Below are 24,672 nucleotides of genomic sequence, written 5' to 3' on the forward strand. Positions count from 1 at the left end.
ACATTTTGGTCTTCAGCTGCTGTTACATAAGTCACAATAACTCCCATTTACCTTTTATAGAGTTTTAGAGTCACTAAATACAAATGTTCTGTCATTTGCTCAGGGTTTTAAATGATCTGTAACTAAGTTCCAGTTCTGATCACATTTCCATTCTTGTTCTTCTTGACCTGAGTGCAGCTTTTGATTCTGTAGATCAGGATATTCTTCTACACAGACTTGAACACTGGGTAGGTCTCTCAGGACCAGTACTAAACTGGTTCACATCATACTTGTGTGCTAGACAGTTTTATGGTCAATTGTGAAGTCACTCATCAAGACAACATGAAATTTCATTTGGAGTTCCATAAAGATCTATTTTAGGAGCCTTGCTTTTCTCCCTCTACATGTCTCTTGTTCGACTCAAACACATGAAATCAGTTTTTATAGTTATGTAGATGACACACAAGTTTATATATCAGTGTCACTGTGAAATCAAGAGCTAATTAACAAACTGATTACATGCTTGAATGAAATATCTGACTGGATGTCACAGAACTTTCTACAGTTAAACCAGGATAAAATGGAGATATTAATTTCAGGCGATAAAGAAAAAAGAGAAAACTTATTGAAAAATGAGCTGGGATACAAGTTAGAAATCTGGGGGTAATAGTCGACTCTGACCTCAGCTTTGTTCCTCACATCAATAATATCTCTAGTCACATTTTATCATTTGAAGAACACTGAAAGTATTTGTCCATTTAATTGTAAAGAAGAAACAGAAAAACTTTTTCTACATTCAGTGATTCCAAGTAGATTAGATTAATGTAACAAGAACCGATCGGCCCCTATACACTCACTACGCAAGTTGTGTAGGGCCCCGCAAATTACGCAAATGGTTTACATGGCTCACAGGTCAGGTAGGAGGATTTAGCAGAATTTTGCTTAGGGCCCCAGGGAGGTCAGGATCGACTCTGAATGTAACGCTCTTTTTTTATGTATTTCACTAAAAAAACCCTTTATACCGTACATAACAGTTAGTAACCAAATCACTCCTATTGTACAGGAACTGTACTGGTTACCTGTGACATCCACAATCATTTTAATATCATCTCAAATATTTATTTATCATCAACAAATGCTGACTTCCTTAAGGTGAATTTTAATAAGAAGCTTCAGTCAAACTGCTTTTAGTGTCGCTGCTCCCAGGATGTGGATCTCACTCTCAGTGTTTATCCATCAGTCACCTTCACTAAATACATTTACAAAGCAGCTTAAACACAGTGTGTGTGTGTGTGTGTGTGTGTGTGTGTGTGTGTGTGTGTGTACCTCAGTATCTCCAGTGTACAGTGTGGATTCTTCAGTCCATCAGAGAGCAGCTTCACTCCTGAATCCTGCAGTTTATTGTTACTCAGGTTCAGTTCTCTCAGACTGGAGGAGTTTGAGCTGAGAACTGAGGACAGAACTCTACAGCTTTCTTCTGTCAGATTACAGTTACACAGCCTGGAAGAGAAATGATGAAATGTTTGATTTATTTCTCTGATAGTGAATTGAGGTGTTTCCATCAGTGAGAAATAAAGTGTCCACCTGAACACAAGGTTCTAATATCAGGATAAAAATATAAAATAAACAGTCTGTGTACAGATGTGGTAAGTAAGAATGCTCATCACGGAGAAAAGGATCCTGCAATTTCTCGCCACATCACAAGAGAGTATGTAAACCTGACATTAAGATGTTTTCTATCGACAGATGCTTAGCGTCATCATTAAGGCACCGTCTCCCATACTGGACCTGTGTTAGTTGTGTTGGTCCGAGGCTCAAATGGTCAAGTAAGATTAGTTAGTCTTATCCCTTTGAAAACCACTAGCCACAGTATCAAGCCCTGTTTACAGCTATAAGTTTGCCATTTGTTAACTTTATTATACCTTATATTTATTAAAGTTTAATGATTTAATGAATAGTGGCAGATACTATTTCCACCTCAGTTTTGTTGTGCATTAAACATTATGTAATGATAACAGAGTGTAAAGATTGTTACATTATAAAGTCTTATAACAGACTGAATAAGAGCTTAGAATGTGAGAGTTTACAACACAAAGCATTAATTATCCTCTAAATAAATTCACATAGCATCGTTTTTTAAATAATTTCATAACAGAGAGATTTAAATCACTTTCGAATTTGTGAGTTAGATACATGGTGAGACTGCTGAAAACTGCTGGGACCTTGCACACATTTCATGTTGTCTCACCCTCAAGTGCTTACCCAGGACACGCTTCACATGCTACAGTATGGGGGAAGTTTCTGTTTGATGTGTTTGATGAGTCCATCTCTGCTCATCTCAATCACAATGGAGTGAAGTGGAAGATAAACTCTGTGAGGCTTTAGGCATGGTTTAAGTCTCACCATGTATCTAACTGTTGTAGTGGAAATTTTAACTATCATCAGTGTTTATATATAATGTTATGTGTTTTACAGTATTCTGTGTGAAAGACTAGGGAGAAAGAACAAGAGACCCTTATTCTACAGTAACTGTTAGGGGAACTTTAGGGGAGTTTGTGTGTGTGCAGGTGTTCAATAAGAACTGAAAATGGAATGAGGCCTTGCTGAGGTGATAATTTAAAGAGAGACATCTTCAGTAACCAGGGAGGGTGCATGAACACACACACACACACACACACATGCACACACACACACACACACACACACATACACACACACACATACACACACACACTCATGAACACACACACATGAACACACACATACATGAACACACACATACATGAACACACACATGTACACACTGTGTTTAAGCTGCTTTGTAAATGTATTTATTGAAGGTGACTGATGGATAACCCCCCCCCCCCCCCCACGTACACACACACACATACTTGGGGTATTTGCCTCTTCAGCCTGTAGCCTTTGCACTATATGGAAGAAGCCTTTTGCTTTCACTACCAACTCTGAGTCTGAGTGTGTTTTATACCTCTACTGACACCACACTCTCAAACTCAAAAGTGATCTAAATCTCTCTGATGTGAATTTACTTAGAGGATAATTAATGCTTCATATTGTAACCTCTCACATTCTTAGCTCCTATTAAGTCTGTTATACGACTTTATAATGTAACAATCTTATTTTTATTTACTTTTATTAAACTCAATAAGCCTTTTGAATAAGACCTGTTAAAAAATGCCTTGCTGATGTTTACTTGTTTATATTTAGCTTGATAATATATATTGTGTGTGGGTTTTTGTGGTGTGTGTGTGTTTGTGGTGTGTGTGTGTGTGTTTGTGGTGTGTGTGTGTGGTTGTGGTGTGTGTGTTTGTGGTGTGTGTGTGTTTGTGTGTGTGTGTACCTCAGTATCTCCAGTGTACAGTGCGGATTCTTCAGTCCATCAGAGAGCAGCTTCACTCCTGAATCCTGCAGTTCATTGTGACTCAGGTCCAGTTCTCTCAGACTGGAGGAGTTTGAGCTGAGAACTGAGGACAGAACTCTACAGCTTTCCTCTGTCAGATTACACTGAAACAGACTGGAAGAGAAATGATGATCTCAAACACACAAACACAGCCATAATCCAGCTAAAGTTGAAGATGTAACAGAAATGTCAGTGGGTTTGTGTCACACACACAAATCAGAGGACAGGACAACACATCAGCACATTTACAGGAGCAGGGACGTCTTTCTGCACTCCACAATCTCTCAGCTACAATTTATTATAAGACCATTAGGTCATGTACATAACACACACACATGTGAAAGCAAGCAGCCTACAAACAATACTAGTCGTACTTTACACTCAGTTATATGTTGGATTTCACAGAGACGCTAAAACAGTTGGTGTGTGTTGTTCTCTGTGCTCGTACAGGTACAAATCTGTCACCTCCAGACCTCTGATTTTACACACACACTGGTTCAGGTGTTTGGTGTGGACCTGAGTACAGGTGGTGTGTTTACATACGTCCAAACACATCCAAACCAAAGAGAAAGATTAATTTTTTACTTTATAAACGATTCTTGATCATGATTTGCATTTTTTTATAAAATATAGATGTGTAAAAATCTATCATCGATCATAAACAATGTAAATAAAGGATATTAGAAAGAACATTGTACTGTTTACTACAGATGTCACTGTTACTATTTCAACACAACTTAGTGAACCCTTCTTTCTCCACAGAGTAAATGGGATCATGTCTTTCATGCCTCCACAACTGAGAAGTGAACGTGGGGTTTTCTTCTCAAATCTGAGCTCCTTCCCTGTTTACAGAGTGACGTCACATCAACACGACTGCACACAGCATCAGAAATAAACAAAGTCAAACTTCTTACTTTTAAATGAGGAGTAATGCAGACTGAAGGCGACTTTTGTTTTTCCTTCGTATTGGGTTAAAGTTTTAAAAAGACTTTATGTTTTATTTTTATTAGAAAGAACAATTGAGTAAAAAAGCCATGACAGAGTGAATCTCCCCACAACACTGTGTCACACACAACAAAAGATGAGGAACTTGAACATAAAGAGATACTTGAAGGACATTAGAGTGTTTTAATATTTACTTTTTATATTTTCTATCCATATTGATCCCATTTTGTCAGTCTGATGTTTTTCTCATCTGTGAGAGTTTTGTTAAATGTCACTTTCAAAATAAACAGAAAAGAAAAAGTCTTTCATTGGTGTTTAGTTTAGAAATGTCTTTAGTTCTTAAATGCATGCAGTTATTTTGTGTAGATATTTTTACATATATTTTAGAGAACACTTAATTTTTCATGATTCATATATAAAAGCTATAAAATGAGTCATATGATGTTATAAGATTTTGTCCATGTGGCCCAGCCCTCAGTTCAGATATAACATGTTAGTGTAAAAAGTGAAACAATCTTCTGTAAAAGTACCAGAGGTTTGTTTAAAGATGATTAAAGGAACTATTAACTAACATTAATCCAGTGCAGTTCAGTGTTACATTAAAATAATAAACCATGCAGTAATACATTTATAAATAAAATTAAAGCTGCAAGCAGCATTTCCCGGGTTCAAGCGTTTAAGGCCTGTAGGGAGTTTAAGGCCTTAAAGGATTTTCACATCCACAAAGTGACCCGCAAGTTACAAAGGGTGGCACCCGCTCCTAACCCAGTGTCTCTAATACAGAAAAGCTTACCAACGTGTTGCACAATATATGTCATGTGAAGTACTCACCTGTCCAGTTTTCCCTAAAATAAACAAAGTCATATCGGTACATACTTGGCAATAAAGACCTTTCTGATTCTGAGACTTTGCCTTACGAGTCAGCACAAAATTGGGTTTTTGGACTGTTGGTTTAGGAGCTATGGGCACAAACGCGTTGAGGGGCACTGAAGCGCCCCAGATTGGCCGATTCCGCTGAGTTTTTGGCCCTGAGTAACTGTGACCAGTACTACCATCTGACCAAGTTTGAGCTCTCTAGGCCTTACTGTTTGGGCTGCACGATCGTTTCTAGGGCGGAATAATAATAATAATAATAATTAAAGCTGCAAGCAGCATTTCCCGAGTTCAAGCATTTAAGGCCTTTGGATTGACATGACAATATATGTCATGTCATGCTACATATGTCATGCTACAGAGGGTGCCACAATATATGTCATGTGAAGTACTTTCCCGTCCAGTTTTCCCTAAAATAAACAAAGTCATATCCATTAGAGATGAGCCGGATACTCGGCTGAAACGAGTATCCGGTACGGATAAAGCCCTTCTGCCGAGTATGAGTATTATACGAGTAATACGAGTCAATATCTGTGCTCGGATTGAATGGAAATCATCATTGGGTAGCTGATTGTGTCAGCGTTCTGTGATAGGCTAGTCACAGCGCCCCTCCCCTACAGTGATAGGCTAGTCACAGCGCCCAGTGCAGTAATATTCTCTGGAGTCTCAATGTCAATAATCTTCGAAAAAAAGTAGAAATTTTGATTCAGGGTCCTTAAGGGGCCCCAAAACGTTTGGACTGTGAGGAGTCAGTTTTACTAAAATGTCAATAACTCAAGAACTAAATGAGCTATCAATACCAAACTTGGGACACATGTGAAAGAGGTCAAACTGAGGTCACAGTTCAAAAACCACGGCGATTTTTTGTTCTTGTTCTCTCTCTCTCTCTTTGCTCCACTATCTATCTTTTCAGATCCCTACCATTGGACATCTCCTGTCAACCTTCATTATCCTGTGTGACATCACAGTCCGAACACAGTTCTAGAATCAGCGCCTTAAAGGCCTTAAAGGATTTTCATATACACAAAGTGACAAATAAACAAAGTCATATCGGTGAGTCTACAATCCTCGTGCAAAGCAAAACGAAGTATGAAAACATACTTGGCAATAAAGACCATTCTGATTCTGATTCTGAGACTTTGCCTTACGAGTCAGCACAAAATTGGGTTTTTGGACCTATGGGCACAAACGCGTTTTGGGGCGCTGAAGTTTGAGCTCTCTAGGCCTTACGGTTTGGGCTGCACGACCGTTTCTAGGGTGGAATAATAATAATAATAATAATAATAATAATAATAATAATAATAATAAAAATCCTAACAAAAACAATAGGTTTCCAGTGCTTCGCGCTTGAACCCTAATAATAAAAATCCTAACAAAAACAATAGGTTTCCAGAGCTTCGCGCTTGAACCCTAATTAAAGCTGCAAGCAGCATTTCCCGGGTTCCAGCGTTTAAGGCCTTTAGGGAGTTTAAGGCCTTAAAGGATTTTCATATACACAAAGTGACCCGCAAGTTACAGAGGGTGGCACCCGCTCCTAACCTAGTGTCTCTAATACAGAAAAGCTTACCAACGTGTTGCACAATATATGTCATGTGAAGTACTCACCTGTCCAGTTTTCCCTAAAATAAACAAAGTCATATCCATAAAGCGAAGAAACACAAGCATCCAGATGCAGAACGAGTGACCCGCAAGTCACATACACAAAGTGACCGGCAAGTTATAGCGCCACCAAGTGGCCAATCGCCACGGTTTTTGAACTGTGACCTTAGTTTGACCTCTGACACATGAAAGAGGTCAAACTGAGGTCACAGTTCAAAAACCGCGGCGATTCTCAGAATCAGAATCTTAAGAATTCGATTCTTCACAAAATTGGGTTTTTGGACTGTTGGTGGAAAATTATTGTCATTGAGACTCCATAGAATATTACTGCACTGGATTGGTCTTGATCAGTTGATTTGGACATAGGGGTTTTAGGGGTTTAGGGGTTATGGGGACAAATGCGTTTTGGGGCGCTGAAGCCCTGAGTAACTGTGACCAGTACTACCATCTGACCAAGTTTGAGCTCTCTAGGCCTTACGGTTTGGGCTGCACGATCGTTTCTAAGGCAGAATAATAATAATAATAATAATAATAATAATAATAATAATAATAAAAATCCTAACAAAAACAATAGGTTTCCAGCGCTTCGCGCTTGAACCCTAAATATAGCTGCAAGCAGCGATACCGGGGTCAAGCCGATCAGATGCGCACAGAACATGTCGCTGTTGAACCATACCAAGTTTCGTAGCAATATGGCATTGCATTAGTAAAATACTGAACTTAACTTGAAAATTCAAAATGGCCGTCCGAAAACCGTTTGGTATCGTTTGACTCAGCATGCCTCAAGGAGTCTAACAACACCTCCTTCATGATTTTAGACTCAAGTTTGCAGAAGTTATAAGCGGAAATAGCTGTTTTTAAAATCAAAGTGGCGGACAGGAAGTAGGTTTCACTATGATATTTTTGGGATCGTCGGACTCAGCCTGAGCCACAACAAGAAGTCTGTGTGTGTCTGTGTGTGTGTGTGTGTGTGTGTGTGTGTGTGTGTGTGTGAGTGTCTGTGAGTGTCTGTGTGTGTGTGTGTCTGTGTGTGTCTGTGTGTGTCTGTGTGTGTCTGTGTGTGTCTGTATGCGTCTCTGTGTGTGTGTGAGTGTGTGTGTGTCACTGTGGTGCTGGTCATTTGCACCAAGCCTCACAAGTTCCCCTGAAAGCAGAAACAGAGCTCTGTGACGCTGTGGATTTACAGGAAGACCGATGAGAGTAGTGGACACACTGAAGAGCGCTCACCACAAGGAGAAAATAAAGTGACAGCTCAGGAGCTGTGTTCAAATGTTTACCATGAACAGACAGACAGACAGAGCGAGAGAGAGAGACAGACAGACAGATGCCCATTGTACCTGTATAAATATACAAAATGATTGTATATGTGTGTGAGTGTGAGTGTGTGTGAGTGTGTCTGTGTGAGTGTGTGTGTGTGAGTGTGAGTGTGTGTGTGTGTGTGAGAGTGTGTGTGTGTGTAAATGTGTGTGTAAATGTGTGTGTGTGTGTGTGTGTTCCTCGTATGTGAAAACATACTTGGCAATAAAGTGTGTATGTGTGTGAGTGTGTGAGTGTGTGTGTGAGTGCGTGTGTGAGTGTGAGTGTGAGTGTGTGTAAGTGTGTGTCTGTGTGTGTGAGTGTCTGTGTGTGTGTGTAAATGGGTGTGTATGTGAGTGTGTGAGTATGTGAGTGTGCGAGTGTGAGTAAGTGTGCGAGTGTGAGTGAGTGTGTGTGTGTAAATGTATGTGTAAATGTGTGTGTAAGTGTGTGTGTGTTCCTCGTATGTGAAAACATACTTGGCAATAAAGACCTTTCTGATTCTGATTCTGATTCTGATGTTGCAAGAATTTTGCCTCCTAGGCCTTACGAGTCAGCACAAAATTGGGTTTTTGGACTGTTGGTGGCACTAGAGGGTTTAAGCTAGACACACCAAAGTTGCTATAGTACCTTCTAAGACTGGCCTCTACATGTGTGCCAAATTTCATAACTTTCCTACGTACGGTTCTATGGGCTGCCATTGACTTCAATGGCGGAAGAGGAAGAATAATAATAAGAAAACTAACGATAACAATAGGTGTCTACGCCCCTTCGGGGCTTGACCCCTAATAAATATAGCTGCAAGCAGCGATACCAGGGTCAAGCCGATCAGATGCGCTCAGAACATGTCGCTGATGAACCATACCAAGTTTCGTAGCGATATGGCATTGCATTCGTAAAATGTGTGTGTGTGTCTGTGTGTGTGTGTGAGTGTGTGTGAGTGTGTGTATGTGAGTGTGTGTGACTCTGTGCATCTGTGTGTGTGTGTGTGAGTGCGTGTGTGTGTGTGTGCATGTTTGTGTGTCTGTGTGAGTCTGTGTGTGTGTGAGTGTGTGTGTGTGAGTGTGTGTGTCTGTGTGTGTGTGAGTGTGTGTGTGTGTGTGTGTGTGTGAGTGTGTCTGTGTGTGTGTGTCTGTGTGTGTGTCTGTGTGTGAGAGTGTGAGAGTGTGTGTGTGTTCCTCGTATGTGAAAACATGCTTGGCAATAAAGTGTGTGTGTGAGTGTGTCTGTGTGAGTGTGAGTGTGTATGTGTGTGTGTCTGTGTGTGTGTGAGAGTGTGTGTGTGTGTAAATGTGTGTATGTGAGTATGTGTGTGAGTATGTGAGTGTGCGAGTGAGTATGTGAGTGTGCGAGTGTGGAAACCTGGTATGGTTCATCAGCAACATGTTCTGAGCGCATCTGATCGGCTTGACCCCGTGTGTGTGTGTGAGTGTGTGTGTGTGTGTGAGTGTGTGTGTGTATATGTGTCTCTGTTCGTCTGTGTGTGTGTGTGTGCATGTCTGTGTGTGTGTGTGTGAGTGTGTATGTGTGTGAGTGTGTGTGTGTCTGTGTGAGTGTGTGTGTGAGTGTGTGTGTGTCTGTGTGTGTGTGAGTGTGAGTGTGTGTGTGTGTGTGTGTGTGTGTGCGTGTGTGAGTGTGTGTGTGTATGTGTCTCTGTTCGTCTGTGTGTGTGTGCATGTCTGTGTGTCTGTGTGTGTGAGTGTTTGTGTGTGTGTGTGAGTGTGTGTGTGTGAGTGTGTGTGTGTGTCTGTGTGTGTGTGTGTGTGTGAGTGTGAGTGTGTGAGTGTGTCTGTGTGTCTGTGTGTGTGTGAGTGTGTGTGTGTGTGTGTCTGTGTGAGTGTGTGTGTGAGTGTGAGTGTGTGTGTGAGGGTGAGTGTGTGAGTGTGTGTGTGCATGTGTGTAAATGTGTGTGTCAGTGTGTGTGTGTGTGTTCCTCGTATGTGAAAACATACTTGACAATAAAGTGTGTGTATGAGTGTGTGTGTGAGTGTGTGTGTGAGTGTGAGTATGTGTGTGTGTGTGTGAGAGTGTGTGTGAGAGTGTGTGTGTGTGTAAATGTGTGTGCATGTGAGTGTGTGTGTGAGTGTCTGTGTGTGTGTGTAAATGTGTGTGTAAGTGTGTGTGTTCCTCGTCTGTGTGAGTGTGTGTGTCTGTGTGAGTGTGAGTGTGAGTGTCTGTGTGTGTGTGTGTCTGTGTGTGTGTGTGAGTGTGTCTGTGTGAGTGTGTGTGTGAGTGTGAGTGCGTGTGTGTGTCTGTGTGAGTGTGTGTGTGAGTGTGAGTGTGTGTGTGAGTGTCTGTTTGTGTCTGTTTGTCTGTGTGTGTGTGTCTGTGTGTGTGTGTGTGTGTGTGAGAGAGAGTGTGTGTGAGTATGTGAGTGTGCGAGTGTGAGTACGTGTGCGAGTGTGAGTAAGTGTGTGTGTGTAAATGTGTGTGTAAATGTGTGTGTAGGTGTGTGTGTGTTCCTCATAAAGACCTTTGTGATTCTGATTCTGATTCTGATGTTGCAAGAATTTTGCCTCTAGGCCTTACGATTCAGCACAAAATTGGGTTTTTGGACTGTTGGTGGCGCTAGACGGTTTGAGCTAGACACACCAAAGTTGCTACAGTAACTTCTAAGACTGGCCTCTACATGTGTGCCAAATTTCGCAACTTTCCTACGTACGGTTCTATGGGCTGCCATTGACTTCAATGGCGGAAGAGGAAGAATAATAATAATAAAAGCTGCAAGCAGCATTTCCCGGGTTGAAGCGTTTAAGGCCTTTAGGGAGTTTAAGGCCTTAAAGGATTTTCACATACACAAAGTGACAAATAAACAAAGTCATATCGGTGAGTCTACAATCCTCGTGCGAAGCAAAACGAAGTATGAAAACATACTTGGCAATAAAGACCATTCTGATTCTGATTCTGAGACTTTGCCTTACGAGTCAGCACAAAATTGGGTTTTTGGACCTATGGGCACAAACGCGTTTTGGGGCGCTGAAGCGCCCCAGATTGTCCGATTCCGCTGAGTAACTGTGACCAGTACTACCATCTGACCAAGTTTGAGCTCTCTAGGCCTTACGGTTTTGGCTGCACGACCGTTTCTACGGCGGAATAATAATAATAATAATAATAATAATAATAAAAATCCTAACAAAAACAATAGGTTTCCAGCGCTTCGCGCTTGAACCCTAAATATAGCTATACCGGGGTCAAGCTGATCAAATGCGCTCAGAACATGTCGCTGATGAACCATACCAAGTTTTGTTGCGATATGGCATTGTATTGGTAAAATACTGAACTTAACTTGAAAATTCAAAATGTGTGTGTGTAAGTGTGGGTAGGTGTGAGTGTGTGTAAGTGAGTGTGTGTAAGTGTGAGTGTGTGTGTAAGTGTGAGTGTGTGAGTGTGTGTGTAAGTGTGTGAGTGTGTGTGTAAGTGTGTGTGTGTGTAAGTGTGAGTGTGTGTGTGTGTGTAAGTGTGAGTGTGTGTGTGTGAGTGTGAGTGTGTGTGTAAGTGTGAGTGTGTGTGTAAGTGTGTGTGAGTGAGTGTGAGTGTGTGTGTGTGTGAGTGTGTGTGTGTGTGTAAGTGTGAGTGTGTGTGTGAGTGTGTGTGTAAGTGTGAGTGTAAGTGTGTGTGTGAGTGAGTATGAGTGTGTGAGTCAGTGAAGGTGTTTGTGAGTATGTGAATGAGTGTGTAAGTGTGAGTGTGTGCGAGTGTGAGTGAGTGTGTAACTGTGAGTGTGTGTATGTGAGTGTGAGTGTGTATGTGAGTGTGTATGTGAGTGTGCGAGTGAGTATGTGAGTGTGCGAGTGTGAGTAAGTGTGTGAGTGTGAATGAGTGTGTGTAAATGTGTGTGTAAGTGTGTGTGTTCCTCGTATGTGAAAACATACTTGGCAATAAAGACCTTTCTGATTCTGATTGTACGCATACAAGATTCAAGAATTTTGCCTCTAGGCCTTACGAGTCAGCACAAAATTGGGTTTTTGGACTGTTGGTGGCGCTAGAGGGTTTGAGCTAGACACACCAAAGTTGCTATAGTAACTTCTAAGACTGGCCTCTACATGTGTGCCAAATTTCATAACTTTCCTACGTACGGTTCTATGGGCTGCCATTGACTTCAATGGCGGAAGAGGAAGAATAATAATAAATATAGCTGCAAGCAGCGATGACGGGCCTTCGCACGTTTTGTTTATCGCTATATGGTGGCTCCCAGAAAACAATGCACGATGGGCAAGTGCATCAAGTGGGTAAATATCAGTGGACTATTTTATGTTGTTACTGACCCATTTGGGGACTGTAGGTAAATGAAACCTCACATTTTAGACAAACGAGGGCGCTAGTGAGCCACTTAAGAGACACACCTTTGTCTGACCTTTTTGTCCACACTTAACAGCCGACAAATGTGATGTATGTGTCAAATTTCAAGTTAATCTAAGCACGCCAAAAGCCTTAAATATGCCTGAAATAAAAGTAAATTTGACACGATGCCATGGCAACAGTGTTTGAGATATCAAAAATCCGTTCCCATTTTCGCATCTGCAATATCTCTGCGTCATGGTGGCCAAGTCTGGTCTCAATTGCATGAATCCCCTAGGAGGAGTATTTAAAAGTTTACCGCATGCAGCTGTCAAAAAATCCACCTTTGTGACTGACACACTTCCTGGGGCCTGTTGGTGGCGCTATACCCGGGACTCACAATAAGCACATCGATGCGATCGGAATCCTTGGCCAAGACATTTTTTGCCTTAGATAGAAGACACTTCCTGTTTCTCTGAATTCGCCATAAATTAGTCGCCTCACCAAGGCAGCACCGTTCGAGATATCAAAAATCCCTTCACAATTTAGCAAGTGCAACGTCTCGGCATCATGTTGACCACTTTTGGTGTCAATCGCATGAATTCCCTAGGAGGAGTATTTAAAAGTTCATTGTATGCAACTGTGAAAAAATCCACCTTTGTGACTGACACACTTCCTGGGGCCTGTTGGTGGCGCTATACCCGGGACTCACAATAAGCACATCGATGCGATCAGAATCCTTGGCCGAACATACACACCACGTGTCATCACAATAAGACATTTTTTGCCTTAGATAGAAGACACTTCATGTTTCTCTGAATCCGCCATAACTTTGTCGCCTCGCCATGGCAGCACCGTTCGAGATAACAAAAGTCCCTTCGCAAATTTAGCAAGTGCAATGTCTCGGCATCATGTTCACCACGTTTGATGTCAATCGCATGAATTCCCTAGGAGGAGTATTTAAAAGTTCACCACATGCAACTGTTGTGACTGACACGCTTCCTGGTGCCTGTTGGTGGCGCTATGTCCGAGATTCACAATAGGCACATCGATGCGATCGGAATCCTTGGCCGAACATACACACCGCACGTGCGATGTCTCGGCATCATGTTCACAACGTTTGATGTCAATCGCATGAATTCCCTAAGAGGAGTATTTAAAAGTTCACCGCATGCACTTATAAAACAATCCAAAATGGCTGACTTCCTGTTGGGCGGAGCTCATAGTTTAGAGCGCGAAAGTAAAGCCCCCCTGCCAAGCCCGTATTCCAACCTTTGTCCAATCCTAGTGTCACGCGACTCTGACATGTGTTCAAAATTTCAAGAGTTTTCGAGCATGTTAAGGGACCCCAATTGGCCAATGTGTGGGGAAAAAAATAAATAAATAAATAAATAAATAAAAAATTAATACTCCCAAGGAAAAACAATAGGGCTTCGCACCATTCGGTGCTCAGGCCCTAATAATAATAATAGTAATAATAATAAGAAGAAAACTAACGATAACAATAGGTGTCTACGCCCCTTCGGGGCTTGACCCCTAATAATAATAATAAGAAGAAGAAACCTAACAATAACAATAGGTGTCTACGCCCCTCCGGGGCTTGACCCCTAATAATAATAATAAGAAAACTAACGATAACAATAGGTGTCTACGCCCCTTCTGGGCTTGACCCCTAATAATAATAATAAAAATCAGAACGAATACAATAGTGTTCCAGCGCTTCGCGCTTGAACCCTAAATACTCACTCAGCTTTTCTGGAGGCTTTGACCACTGGCAGCAGCCTCAGAAGACATTCATCTGATGGATCATATTTCCTCAATTCAAACACATCCAGATTTTGTTCTGAGGTCAGTAACACAAACACCAGAGCTGACCACTGAGCAGGAGAGAGTCTGATTTCACTGAGACGACTGTCACCTCCTCTGTTCAGGAAAGTTTGTACTTCCTGCACTAGAGAATGATCATTCAGTTCATTCAGACAGTGGAACAGATTGATGGATTTCTCTGGAGATGGATTCTTCCTGATCTTCTCCTTGATGTACTTCACTGTTTCCTGTTTGCTGTGAGATCTGCTTCCTGTCTGTGGCATTAAGTCTCGTAAAAGAGTCTGATTGGTCTCCAGTGAGAGACCCAGAAGGAAGCGGAGGAACAGGTCCAGGTGTCCATTCTTACTCTGTAAGGCCTTGTCCACTGCAGTCCTGAGGAGATCAGACATGTTTGTATTTCTGAGGAAATTAGAAAGTCCAGTGATTTGCCCCACAAGCACATTTGTATTTCTTAAAATAAAGCAGAAAAATACATATAAAGCAGCCAGAAACTCCTGAACACTCAGATGTACGAAGCTGAACACCTTCCCCAGGTGAAGCCCAAACTCCTCTCTGAAGATCTGGGTACACACTCCTGAGTACACTGACACTTCTCTGACATCAATGCCACACTCTCTCAGGTCTTCCTCATAGAAGATCAGGTTTCCTTTCTCCAGCTGGTGGAAAGCCAATTTTCCCAGTGCCATCATACTCTCTCTGGTCTGCTGAGGATCAGGTTCACATTTCTGATGGTACTTTTGGTCCTTATGTTTAATCTGAAAGATCAGGAAGTGTGTGAACATTTGAGTCAGAGTCTTGGGGATCTCTCCACTCTCTGCTTCACCCAACATTCTCTCTAGAACAGTGGCTGAGATCCAGCAGAAGACTGGGATGTGGCACATGATGTAGACGCTTCTTGAAGACTTCAGGTGAGTGATGATTTTATTAGCCAGGCTCTGATCACTGATCCTCTTCCTGAAGTACTCCACTTTCTGAGGATCACTGAAGCCTCGTACCTCTGTTACCTGGTCTACACACTCAGGAGGGATCTGATTGGCTGCTCCTGGTCTTGTGGTTATCCAGAGGAGAGCAGAAGGAAGCAGATTCCCCTTAATGAGGTTCGTCAGCAGCACATCCACTGAGGCTGACTCTGTCACATCACACAATATCTCATTCTTCTGGAAATTTAGAGGAAGTCGACACTCATCCAGACCATCAAAGATCAACACCACTTTGTAGGAGTCACAGTCTATTGATTCTAGTTTTCTTATTTCTGGGAAAAAGTGATGAAGAAGATTCATCAGACTGAGATTTTGCTGCTTCATCAGATTCAGCTCTCTAAAGGGAAGTGGAAACATGAAGAAGATGTCCTGATTTACTTCTCCTTCAGGCCAGTCCAGGATGAACTTCTGCACAGAGACTGTTTTTCCAATTCCAGCAACTCCTTTAGTCAGCACAGTTCTGATGGACTTGTCTTTAAAGATCTCATTACATTTGATGGGTTTCTCCTGTGTTGCTGGTCTCCTGGACGCTGCCTCAATCTGTCTCACCTCATGTTCATTATTGATGTCTCCACTCCAACCCTCTGTGATGTAGAGCTCAGTGTAGATCTCATTCAGAAGTGCTGAGCTTCCATGCTGTGAGATTCCTTCATGAATTCTTTTAAACTTCTCTCTCAGATTGGACTTCAACTTTGGCTGATACACAGAGTTGAGTTCTAATAAACAAAGTAATATCTAGTTTAGTAATAAATAGTTATAATGCAAAATCGTTCAAACACTGCTATTAATTCCTGAATGATGTACTAAATATTATTGAAGCTGGACCATGAATAGATACAACATGATATTAAAATTAAATTTAAAACTAAAAGTGTTCATATCTAAAACTATTCCCTCTCTCTAAAGTGAAGCTGATGGAATAAAGTCATGACTCAGAGCTCTTACTATTGTGCAGTGTGTTAGCGAGATCTGTGTGGTTCATGTTCTTCAGGACATGCAGTGTGATCTTCAGCGCTCCCTCTCTGACACTGTGCAGATCCTCCTCATCCTCAACCTCCCTCTCAGTGCATGCTGGGTAATCTGGACTCAGGAGCTTCCTAAACCTCTTCAGCTCATTCTTTATCAGAGTGATGATTTTGTGTTCCAGCTCCTGGTTAGAAACACACAGGAACAGATCTAAATATTACCATGTTACACAGTGAGAGAGGCTTTTATTTTATCAAAAGAAGAAAAGTATATTTTTATTATCACATTTAAAACTCATACAACTGATTACCCTTAATGCTGCTGCAAATCAAGACATTACAAGGGATCACAACACACACATTACACACTTTAAAAACAACACACACACCTTGAATATAGAGTCCAGATAATTTGTGCTGATGTTTGATTTTTGTGGTCTGTGAACAAACAAAACCCATCATGTAATATGGACTATATGTATTCATAGCTGCACAAATCACACACTAATAAATACAGACACAGATATTTAACACTTTCCTCTTAACACAATACACTGATTTCAGGATTTCCTAACTGACACCAACATGTTTAGAAACAAATGTTTGAATAAATGAATAAAATCTTTATATTGTCATTAATGTCCCAGGTGTAAATGTTCTTCTGTAGCACCACAGACCCTCCAGCTCAGGGACTGCAGACTGAACTGAACTCTTAAAGCACTTTTCCTCACTGCCAGTCCGAGAGCTGCAGCACTGCACAGTTTAGTGTTTTACTGCTTCAACACCTGATAAAGCTCATGAAGGGCTTCATAATGAGACGAGTGAGTTTGATCAGGTGGAACACTGCTGTAAAACACCTCACTATACTGACCTCACATCAGTAGAACTGTCTCTGTCTTTGAAGTCAATTGGATGTCCCATTGACGCGTCACTCTTCATGGACACACAACTGGGTTCTGGTGAGTCTGATCTCTTTCCCTCCATCATTCTAGAACAGAAATATCAGAAATAATTAATACTCTGCTGTCTCAGCACTGTTAAACAATGTGTTCATAATTAAACACCAATAAGTCCATCTTTTTAATTCAGATCCAGACTATACACTTATTCAAACAGGAGACAGGCCTCATAAGTCAGGAATTACACTGATATCAGGAGTCCCAATCACAGCTAACTGACTCAGCTGGGTCTTAAAGCCTGTAGAGTTCACTGACACAAAGCTATGCTGCTCTTATGCTCCACATTACACAGTCCTTTTTACTCTTCTCTCAGTGAATGATTTGTCTAAACTGTTCTTAGATCAGATCAGTGATATATTCACTGCTATTAAACACCTTAAAGCAAAGTTGAGTTCCTGTGTTAACTAGTGAGTGTTTAGAGATACAGATGTGTTCCCATGAGACGGTGTGTATTTATTGCTGGTGAATGTAAAAGTAAGTCACCTCTCATCTTTCTTTAAGTCCTGTTTTCCAGACACAATCATGTTGGAGGTCATGTCTCCTTCTCCAGATTACAGCAGGACAGACATTTACTTCACTCCAACATCGATGTGTTAAATTAAACCCTGAATCAGCAGAGAGTTCACTTACAGGAAATAGTCACACTATCAAGTTATAAAACAACCTGTGTACATTAAAGCTTCAGTACAAACCCACAAAACTCTTCTGCATCTAGTGTCACTTCAGTGTGTTTATATATTAGAGCTTTAGATACTCACTGTGTTTTTACTCCTGAAATCTTTTAGTTTTCACTCCACACTAAATGGAACTGCTGACTTTCATTACAGTTTATACTGCAGAGGGAGGAAGGGCAGTGACACACACACACACACACACACACACGGACGTCGGAAGCAAATAAAAAGTGGGTGGGTCCTGTCCCACCAACATATAGTGGTTCCATCGCCCATGATTAGGATTGTGTATGTTTATAATAACCCAGGTTAGGATTATGTATGTTTAAAATAACCCAGGTTAGGAATGCTGCTGACTTTCACTTTCATTACAGTTTATACTGCATAGGGGGGAAGGGCAGAGACGCACGCGCATGTAACAGGTATACAAAGTATACGGCTAAATATTGTTATAATTCACACAAAATTGTTCTCTTGTACATTTTATGATACCTGATCTAAAGGTGCACTTCTCCTTTAAGTGTTGTGTGGTCACAGTATGACCTAATTTCCTGTCCTAACTCCTCCTCTTCCCTTTTGAAATGTGATTTAATGGAAGAGAGTGTTATAAGGGCCACTCAATTTGAGGCTGCTTATTTGTCTCTGTTAAACAGTAAAAAAGATCCAGTGAATCAGCTGCCTGCTGTCCCGTGTCTGTCTTTGCATCACACAACGTAACACAAAGCAGACCAAGTTTTAATACCCGGTGTCGCTGGCCGCACATCACGCCGGGCATAAGCGAGCCACACGGGTTACACGTGGTGCCGTGAACCTTTGGGTTTCGCATGATCGGCTGTTCACCGATCACCCGAGTTGCTGCTTCAACAGACGACGGGTGTGCTGTTCTGAATCGCTGGAGTGTTTCACTGGATGCGGAGGTCGCAGCTCGTTTCATCTCGTCACCTGTGTTCAACCAGTTCACTGTATCTGCTGCTCACATCAAGTAGGACGGCTTTAATCGAACGGTTGCTTTTTGTGAGTGGGTTTTGTGATTGTCACAAGTTTTTTCTCTTCGTGAGACGTCACACTGAACCGCTTGAAAGGGCCTTGTTACATGCATTTCTGTAAAGTGTGTGCATACAGTATATATATATATTTTTTTTTTCTGCATACAGTGTTGTGTTTTTAGTGCGTTTAATTCCATTTTTTTGCATATCTCTTGGTGTTTACTATTCAGGTTGTCATGTTTGAGGACAGGATAACTTTAGCCCTGTTCGACACCCTAACACAATGTTTCCAGTGGCAAGGGGTAGTGGGGCTGTGTTTACTCGCCCTGAAAAATTGTCTGAAACTCCACCTCACTGTTTTGGGAGGGGAAGGGTGCTTAAGAAGATGAAAGCCGAAAATGTTCTTGTGGGACGCATGGTGAGCCCTATGTGGGGTGATCGATGGGTGCCGATGAAGATTTTGAACCCCACACAGTCTCCAATAACTCTCCGTCGCAATGCTAAGCTGGCTGATGTGTCTCCTTGTTTGGCGGTAGAGGATGTTGCTGTCACACAAAATCTGTGCAGATCTCATGATGTTCCTGAGACAGCTTTCCCCAAGCCCATGCCGCCTGTCGATCCTATTGGGTTATTGCACGAGTACGGCTTGGATGACATTAATATCAATGCATGTGAAGTCTCCGACTTATGGAAGGAGAAATTGGCAAGTGTTATCGTGTCTTATCGTGACGTTTTCTCCAGAGACAGACTTGATTGTGGAGAGGCAAAGGACTTTGTACACAGGATACATTTATGTGATGAACGTCCGTTCCGTCTGCCCTACCGCCGAATCCCTCCTGCCCACTACCATAAGTTGCGAGTAGTTCTTTCTGAAATGGAAGAAAAAGGCATTATCAGCAAGTCAGTTAGCGAGTACGCTTCTCCTTTGGTAATGGTTGGGAAGAAGGATGGATCGTTAAGAGTATGCACTGATTTTCGCTGGCTTAATGCAAAGACTATAAAGGACGCTCATCCTTTGCCCCGTCAGGCGGATTGCCTGGCCGCTCTTGGTGGCAATCTTCTGTTCAGCTCCGTGGATTTAACATCGGGATTCTATAACGTCCCACTCCATGTATCTGATCGGCATTACACAGCATTCACAACGCCCATGGGCTTATGAATATAACCGTCTCCCACAGGGCCTGTGTAACAGTCCAGCATCCTTTATGCGCATGATGCTCAGCGTTTTTGGAGATCTTAACTTTTCCAGCCTCCTTTGCTATCTTGACGATTTGCTGGTTTTCTCCTGTTCTGAGGAGGAGGCATTGAAGTGGTGAAGTGGTGTTTGCACGGTTGAGAGCTAGTAATTTGAAGTTGGCTCCAAAAAAGTGTCACTACCTCAGGCGTTCCATCAAGTTTTTGGGCCATGTGATCAGCGGTTCAGGAGTTTCAGTGGATGAAGACAAGGTTGCAGTCATTGCTGCCTTTCAGAAGAAAGACTTAATGAAAGAGGATGGCAGCACACCTTCGCCAAAGAGAATTAGATCCTTTCTGGGCATTGGTTCTTTACTACCAAAGCTTCATCCATGGCTGCTCACAAATCGCAAAGCCATTGTTCAATTTGACTGCTGGTCAAAGAGGTTTGGTGAAAGGCACGAGTTGTCGTAATAATAATGCCACTTTCCGGGAATTGACCCCTCAAGACTGGACTCCTGACTGTATTGTTGCCTTTGAGGAGTTAAAGAGAGCCCTTGTCGAGAGCGTGGTGACCTTCCCTGTTTTCCCTGTACATGTTACCACTGGGCTCCATTCTGAGGAAATATGGAGTGTCGTTTCACTTTTACGCGGACGATACCCAAATCTATTTACCTTTTAAGAAAAATGACCCCTCATCCATTACATCCCTTTTACTGTGCTTAGATGAAGTTAAAGCTTGGCTAGCCCAAAACTTTCTGTTTTTAAATGAAGATAAAACTGAGGTGATAGTGTTCGGCCCCACAGAAAGTGTAAAGGTCACCAAAACTGACCTAGGATGTCTTTCCGTCTTTAGGTTTCCGCAGGTACGGAATCTGGGTGTTCTCTTAGACGAGTCCTTAAAATTTGATAAACAAGTTTCCGCTGTCATTGGATCGAGTTTTTATCAGCTACGCATTTTATCAAAAATCAGGCACTTTTTAACTGATAAAACCATAGAGATGGCAGTACATGCTCTAATCACATCTCGTTTAGACTACTGTAACTCTCTATACTGTGGTGTTGCCAAAAAACAAATTAACCGTTTACAATTGGTTCAAAATGCTGCTGCCAGATTTCTCCTAAAAAAGCGCAAAAGCGATCACATTACCCCTCTTCTGAGGACTCTTCACTGGTTGCCTATTGATTACAGAATTCGTTTTAAAATACTTTTATTTGTTTTTAAGGCCCTGCATAATCAAGCTCCTATTTACAGATGCAGCGGCTCAGAATTGCTGTTTGAATATTGCATGATCACTGCATGATTACTGTGTGATTCTGCCAGACATCCACCAGGAGTGCTACAATGATCTTGTTCCCCCGCTCTGACGTAGTTAATGAGTAGCTGCCTTATTCACGCCCCCTACGCGCATCTGTTGCAATGGCGCATTGATCCACCAGGTGGCGCCGTGATCAGTGTAACAGCTGCTGGCATTAACCAATTTAATGTCAGTAAATAATAAAACCTGTTTTTTTTCCAGGTCAAATTGACTTGAATGCTTATGAATCAAAAATTCTACAATGATCAGCATTCTGTGTGATCAGCTTATATTTGTAAACATTTTACACTTTTTATGTCTATTTTGCCTACCAGATGCCATCTGATCACCCAAAAACGGGCTACACACACACACACACACACACACACACACACACACACCACTCAAAAACATGGCATAATTTATTGTGAATAAAACTTCCTTTACACCTCTTATGCTTTTTATTATATTTAATTTATAAACAAGAAACCTCATGAAATTATGCCATGTTTTTGAGTAAAATTCTTAAATATTATTTTGGATAACCACTGGTTGGTGTATGTCAAACATCCCCAGGTCAAAGCTGACTGAAGCAACCAAATTCATAAATAAGAGAGAGAAAACAGGATTTGATTTGAAAAGTATTAGCAACTTTTCATTCTGTTTTCACACACTTTTTTATAAACAAAACAGACTATTTTGCATTTATTTAGGCATTTATTTATTTGGGCATTTCTGAAGGTTTCCATGTCACACACAGAGGTTTGGCCTGCCTTGGATCTGGGCTACTCTGAGTGAACAAATGCAAATGTGCCTGGCCTCACAGGTGATGGGGGTGTTTGCACAACAAAAGCAGGAGGAGAATCGAGCTGAAGAACTGTGAAAATCTCAACGGGGGGAATCACACCTCTTGTACCGCTTTGACACGTTGCACTTACAGTAGGAAACATATCCATCCAACAAACCTCAGTTTCTGGTTCTCGCATGTGCTGCTTTCAGCATTTTTGTGCAAAGTGCTCATGGGGATAGAGTCTTGTACAAACAGGCCAAATACACACTAGAAAAGGAGATCAGAGTGGCAAAAAGAAATTATTCTGAAAAGCTACGGGCTCAGTTTTCCACTAACGACTAACCACTTCAGTGTGGAAAGGTCTGAAAGCCATCACCAACTGTACGACACCATCCCCCAGCACTGTGGTGAATCAACAACTGGCAGACGACCTGAATGAGTTCTACTGTAGGTTTGAAAAAGCCCAATTCTCACCTCCTGTAAACACCGACTCCAACACACCTAAAATTCCGTTCAGTGAAGATGAGGTGTGTCAGGTCTTCAAGAAAAACAAAAGAAGAACAGTGACAGTGAAGTAAAGAAATTGACCGGCGTGACATTTCTGCCATGATCCAAAAATGGCTTCATCAGATTCATGACCACGCTCTCTGCCAGCCTCTCTCCCTTCTGATGACTGGGGTCCTTTCCCAAGTAAGGAGATGCATAGCAGACATATTTGGTCTCCAAATCCGTGGCCATTCAGAACTTGATCCCAAATTTGTCTGGCTTGGTTGCGATATACTGTGTGAATGGACAACAAACCTTGGTAGGGAACAGCTGTTCATCTATGGACATGTGTTCTCCTGGAGTGAAACTCTCAGCACAGTTCTTGTTGAAGTGTGTCCAGATGTCGAAGGCCGCAGCAAATTTGTCTGTTAGAAGGTGTTGCATAATTGAAATGAATCTATCTCGGGGCATTGTCTCTTTGAAAGCCAGGAGATTGTTTTGAAACCATTTTGACCATTAAATATGATTTGAATATGAAAACACAACGTGTGTGTGTGTATGTAGCATCATTTCGTTAGATCATATTTTGCCCTCTGCTAGGCAAAGGCATATCAAAAGTGTGAAATATTTACAAATGTGTGGCTTTTTTTTTCTGGAGGCCTAATGAAATGCAATGCCCAATTTGTGTGTGTGTGTGGGGTGTGAGTGTGTGTTTTGAGTGTGTGTGTTAGTGGACATTTTATGTGTGCATTTTTGTGTCAATGTATGTTCATTGCGCTGAAAAGGGCAAAAGTGTGACCTATTGCCCACTAAATGTGGCCGGGTCAAATTGACTCGGGAGGACTTGAGGAGGAAAGTATTAATTTTACTTGCAATGTTCATAATTTGGAACAGTCCTGGTAAATTTCAGGCAAATATATGGGAGGAAACCCAAGTTATGACACATTAAACTTTCCAGATGAGTCAAATAGACCCCATGTCTGCACAAGGGTTATATAAATATCATATGTACTATGGCAATGACAAACCTTAGCAATTTGAGGTCAATTTGACCTGCAACATACATAAGAGGGTTAAAATCTAAACAGGTCATAGATGCATGTCCTGAAAAGATCTTGTCCTTGGTTCAAATCAAATATATATATATATATATATATATATATATATATATATATATATATATATATATATATATATATATATATATATATACATACATAGTCTGTCTGTCTCTCTCCAGTGTGTGATAATGACATTAAAGTTTCAAGTCCTTCCTACTATCTTCCTGCTGGACAGGTAAAAGGTGAAAGAGAAAACTGCTTCTATACTCTTAAAAAAATGTTGTCGCTGACCTGTAAAGTCAGGGTCAGAAAGTATTTGTGAGCAAAGCCCCATCTTCAGGTTGTGCCCTGGAATTGCATTACAACAGCTAAAAATGGGGGTGGCTACATTAGAATATTCACACGTCCTTCATTGCCTGTAGAGAGGGGGGCTCATGACAAAAGTCTGCTAAACGTGTGATAAAGGTGTGATGAAAGTCTGACTAAGGTCAGTCACATGTTGGAAAAGAACAACTTTGAGCCGCTGCATCTGTATCTATCTGAGTTATTACATCCGTACTCCCCTTCCAGAAGGCTAAGATCAGGCAACCAGAACCTCCTCTCTGTTCCCGTTTCTAGACTCAAGCGTAGAGGGGATCGAGCTTTCTCAGTAATTGGGCCACAGCTTTGTAATGATTTGCCAATAGAATTAAGATTAGCACCCTCTCTGTCCCTCTTTAAGTCCCTTTTAAAAACGTATCTCTTTTCCTCAGCATTTCTATAGTTTTCCTTTTCATTCTCTTCTTACTGTTTCTAATTGTTCTATTATTGCTGGTTTTAGTGATTCAGTGTGTATTTTTGCATTGTTCAATTCTATTTCGCTTTTTATTATTTCTCCTGTCTTAATATCATTTTTTTTATTTTTCTATGTATTTTTTTTATTACTATTATTTATTAACACCTGTTATTGTACAGCACTTTGGTCAGTCCTGTGGCTGTTTTAAATGTGCTTTATAAATAAAGTGAACTGAACTGAACTGAACTGTGTTGGCCCACCCTGACTTTGAGCGTCCCTTCATCCTCTGCACTGATGCATCGTTGAATGG

At 41.4% G+C, this 24,672-nt stretch overlaps 1 protein-coding gene and 1 pseudogene across 1 annotated transcript; both read right to left on the reverse strand.

Moving 5' to 3' along the window:
- Positions 1-24,672, reverse strand: part of LOC132844144 (zinc finger protein 208-like) — a 106,005-nt pseudogene that overhangs the window by 44,922 nt on the left and 36,411 nt on the right.
- Positions 1,141-17,703, reverse strand: LOC132844121 (NLR family CARD domain-containing protein 3-like). Its single transcript, XM_060867294.1, has 7 exons — positions 17,603-17,703; positions 17,032-17,148; positions 16,550-16,598; positions 16,141-16,345; positions 14,135-15,911; positions 3,338-3,511; positions 1,141-1,479 (listed from the first exon to the last, which is right to left on the reverse strand). The coding sequence occupies exons 1-7, from the start codon at positions 17,653-17,655 to the stop codon at positions 1,251-1,253; spliced, it is 2,604 nt and encodes an 867-aa protein (XP_060723277.1). The 5' UTR covers positions 17,656-17,703; the 3' UTR covers positions 1,141-1,250.

This window comes from Tachysurus vachellii, chromosome 4, assembly GCF_030014155.1.
Source record: "Tachysurus vachellii isolate PV-2020 chromosome 4, HZAU_Pvac_v1, whole genome shotgun sequence".
Lineage (NCBI taxonomy): Eukaryota > Metazoa > Chordata > Actinopteri > Siluriformes > Bagridae > Tachysurus > Tachysurus vachellii.

What these genes read in the sequence shown, in the direction of transcription:
- LOC132844121 (XM_060867294.1), bottom strand. Translation starts at nt 17,655, where the DNA reads ATGACCTCCAACATGATTGTGTCTGGAAAACAGGACTTAAAGAAAGAT. An exon ending in CGCTAACACACTGCACAATA is followed by an intron (nt 15,912 to 16,140) that starts GTAAGAGCTCTG and finishes TTTGTTTATTAG; the next exon opens with AACTCAACTCTGTGTATCAG. An exon ending in AAAGCCTCCAGAAAAGCTGA is followed by an intron (nt 3,512 to 14,134) that starts GTGAGTATTTAG and finishes TTTCTCTTCCAG; the next exon opens with TCTGTTTCAGTGTAATCTGA.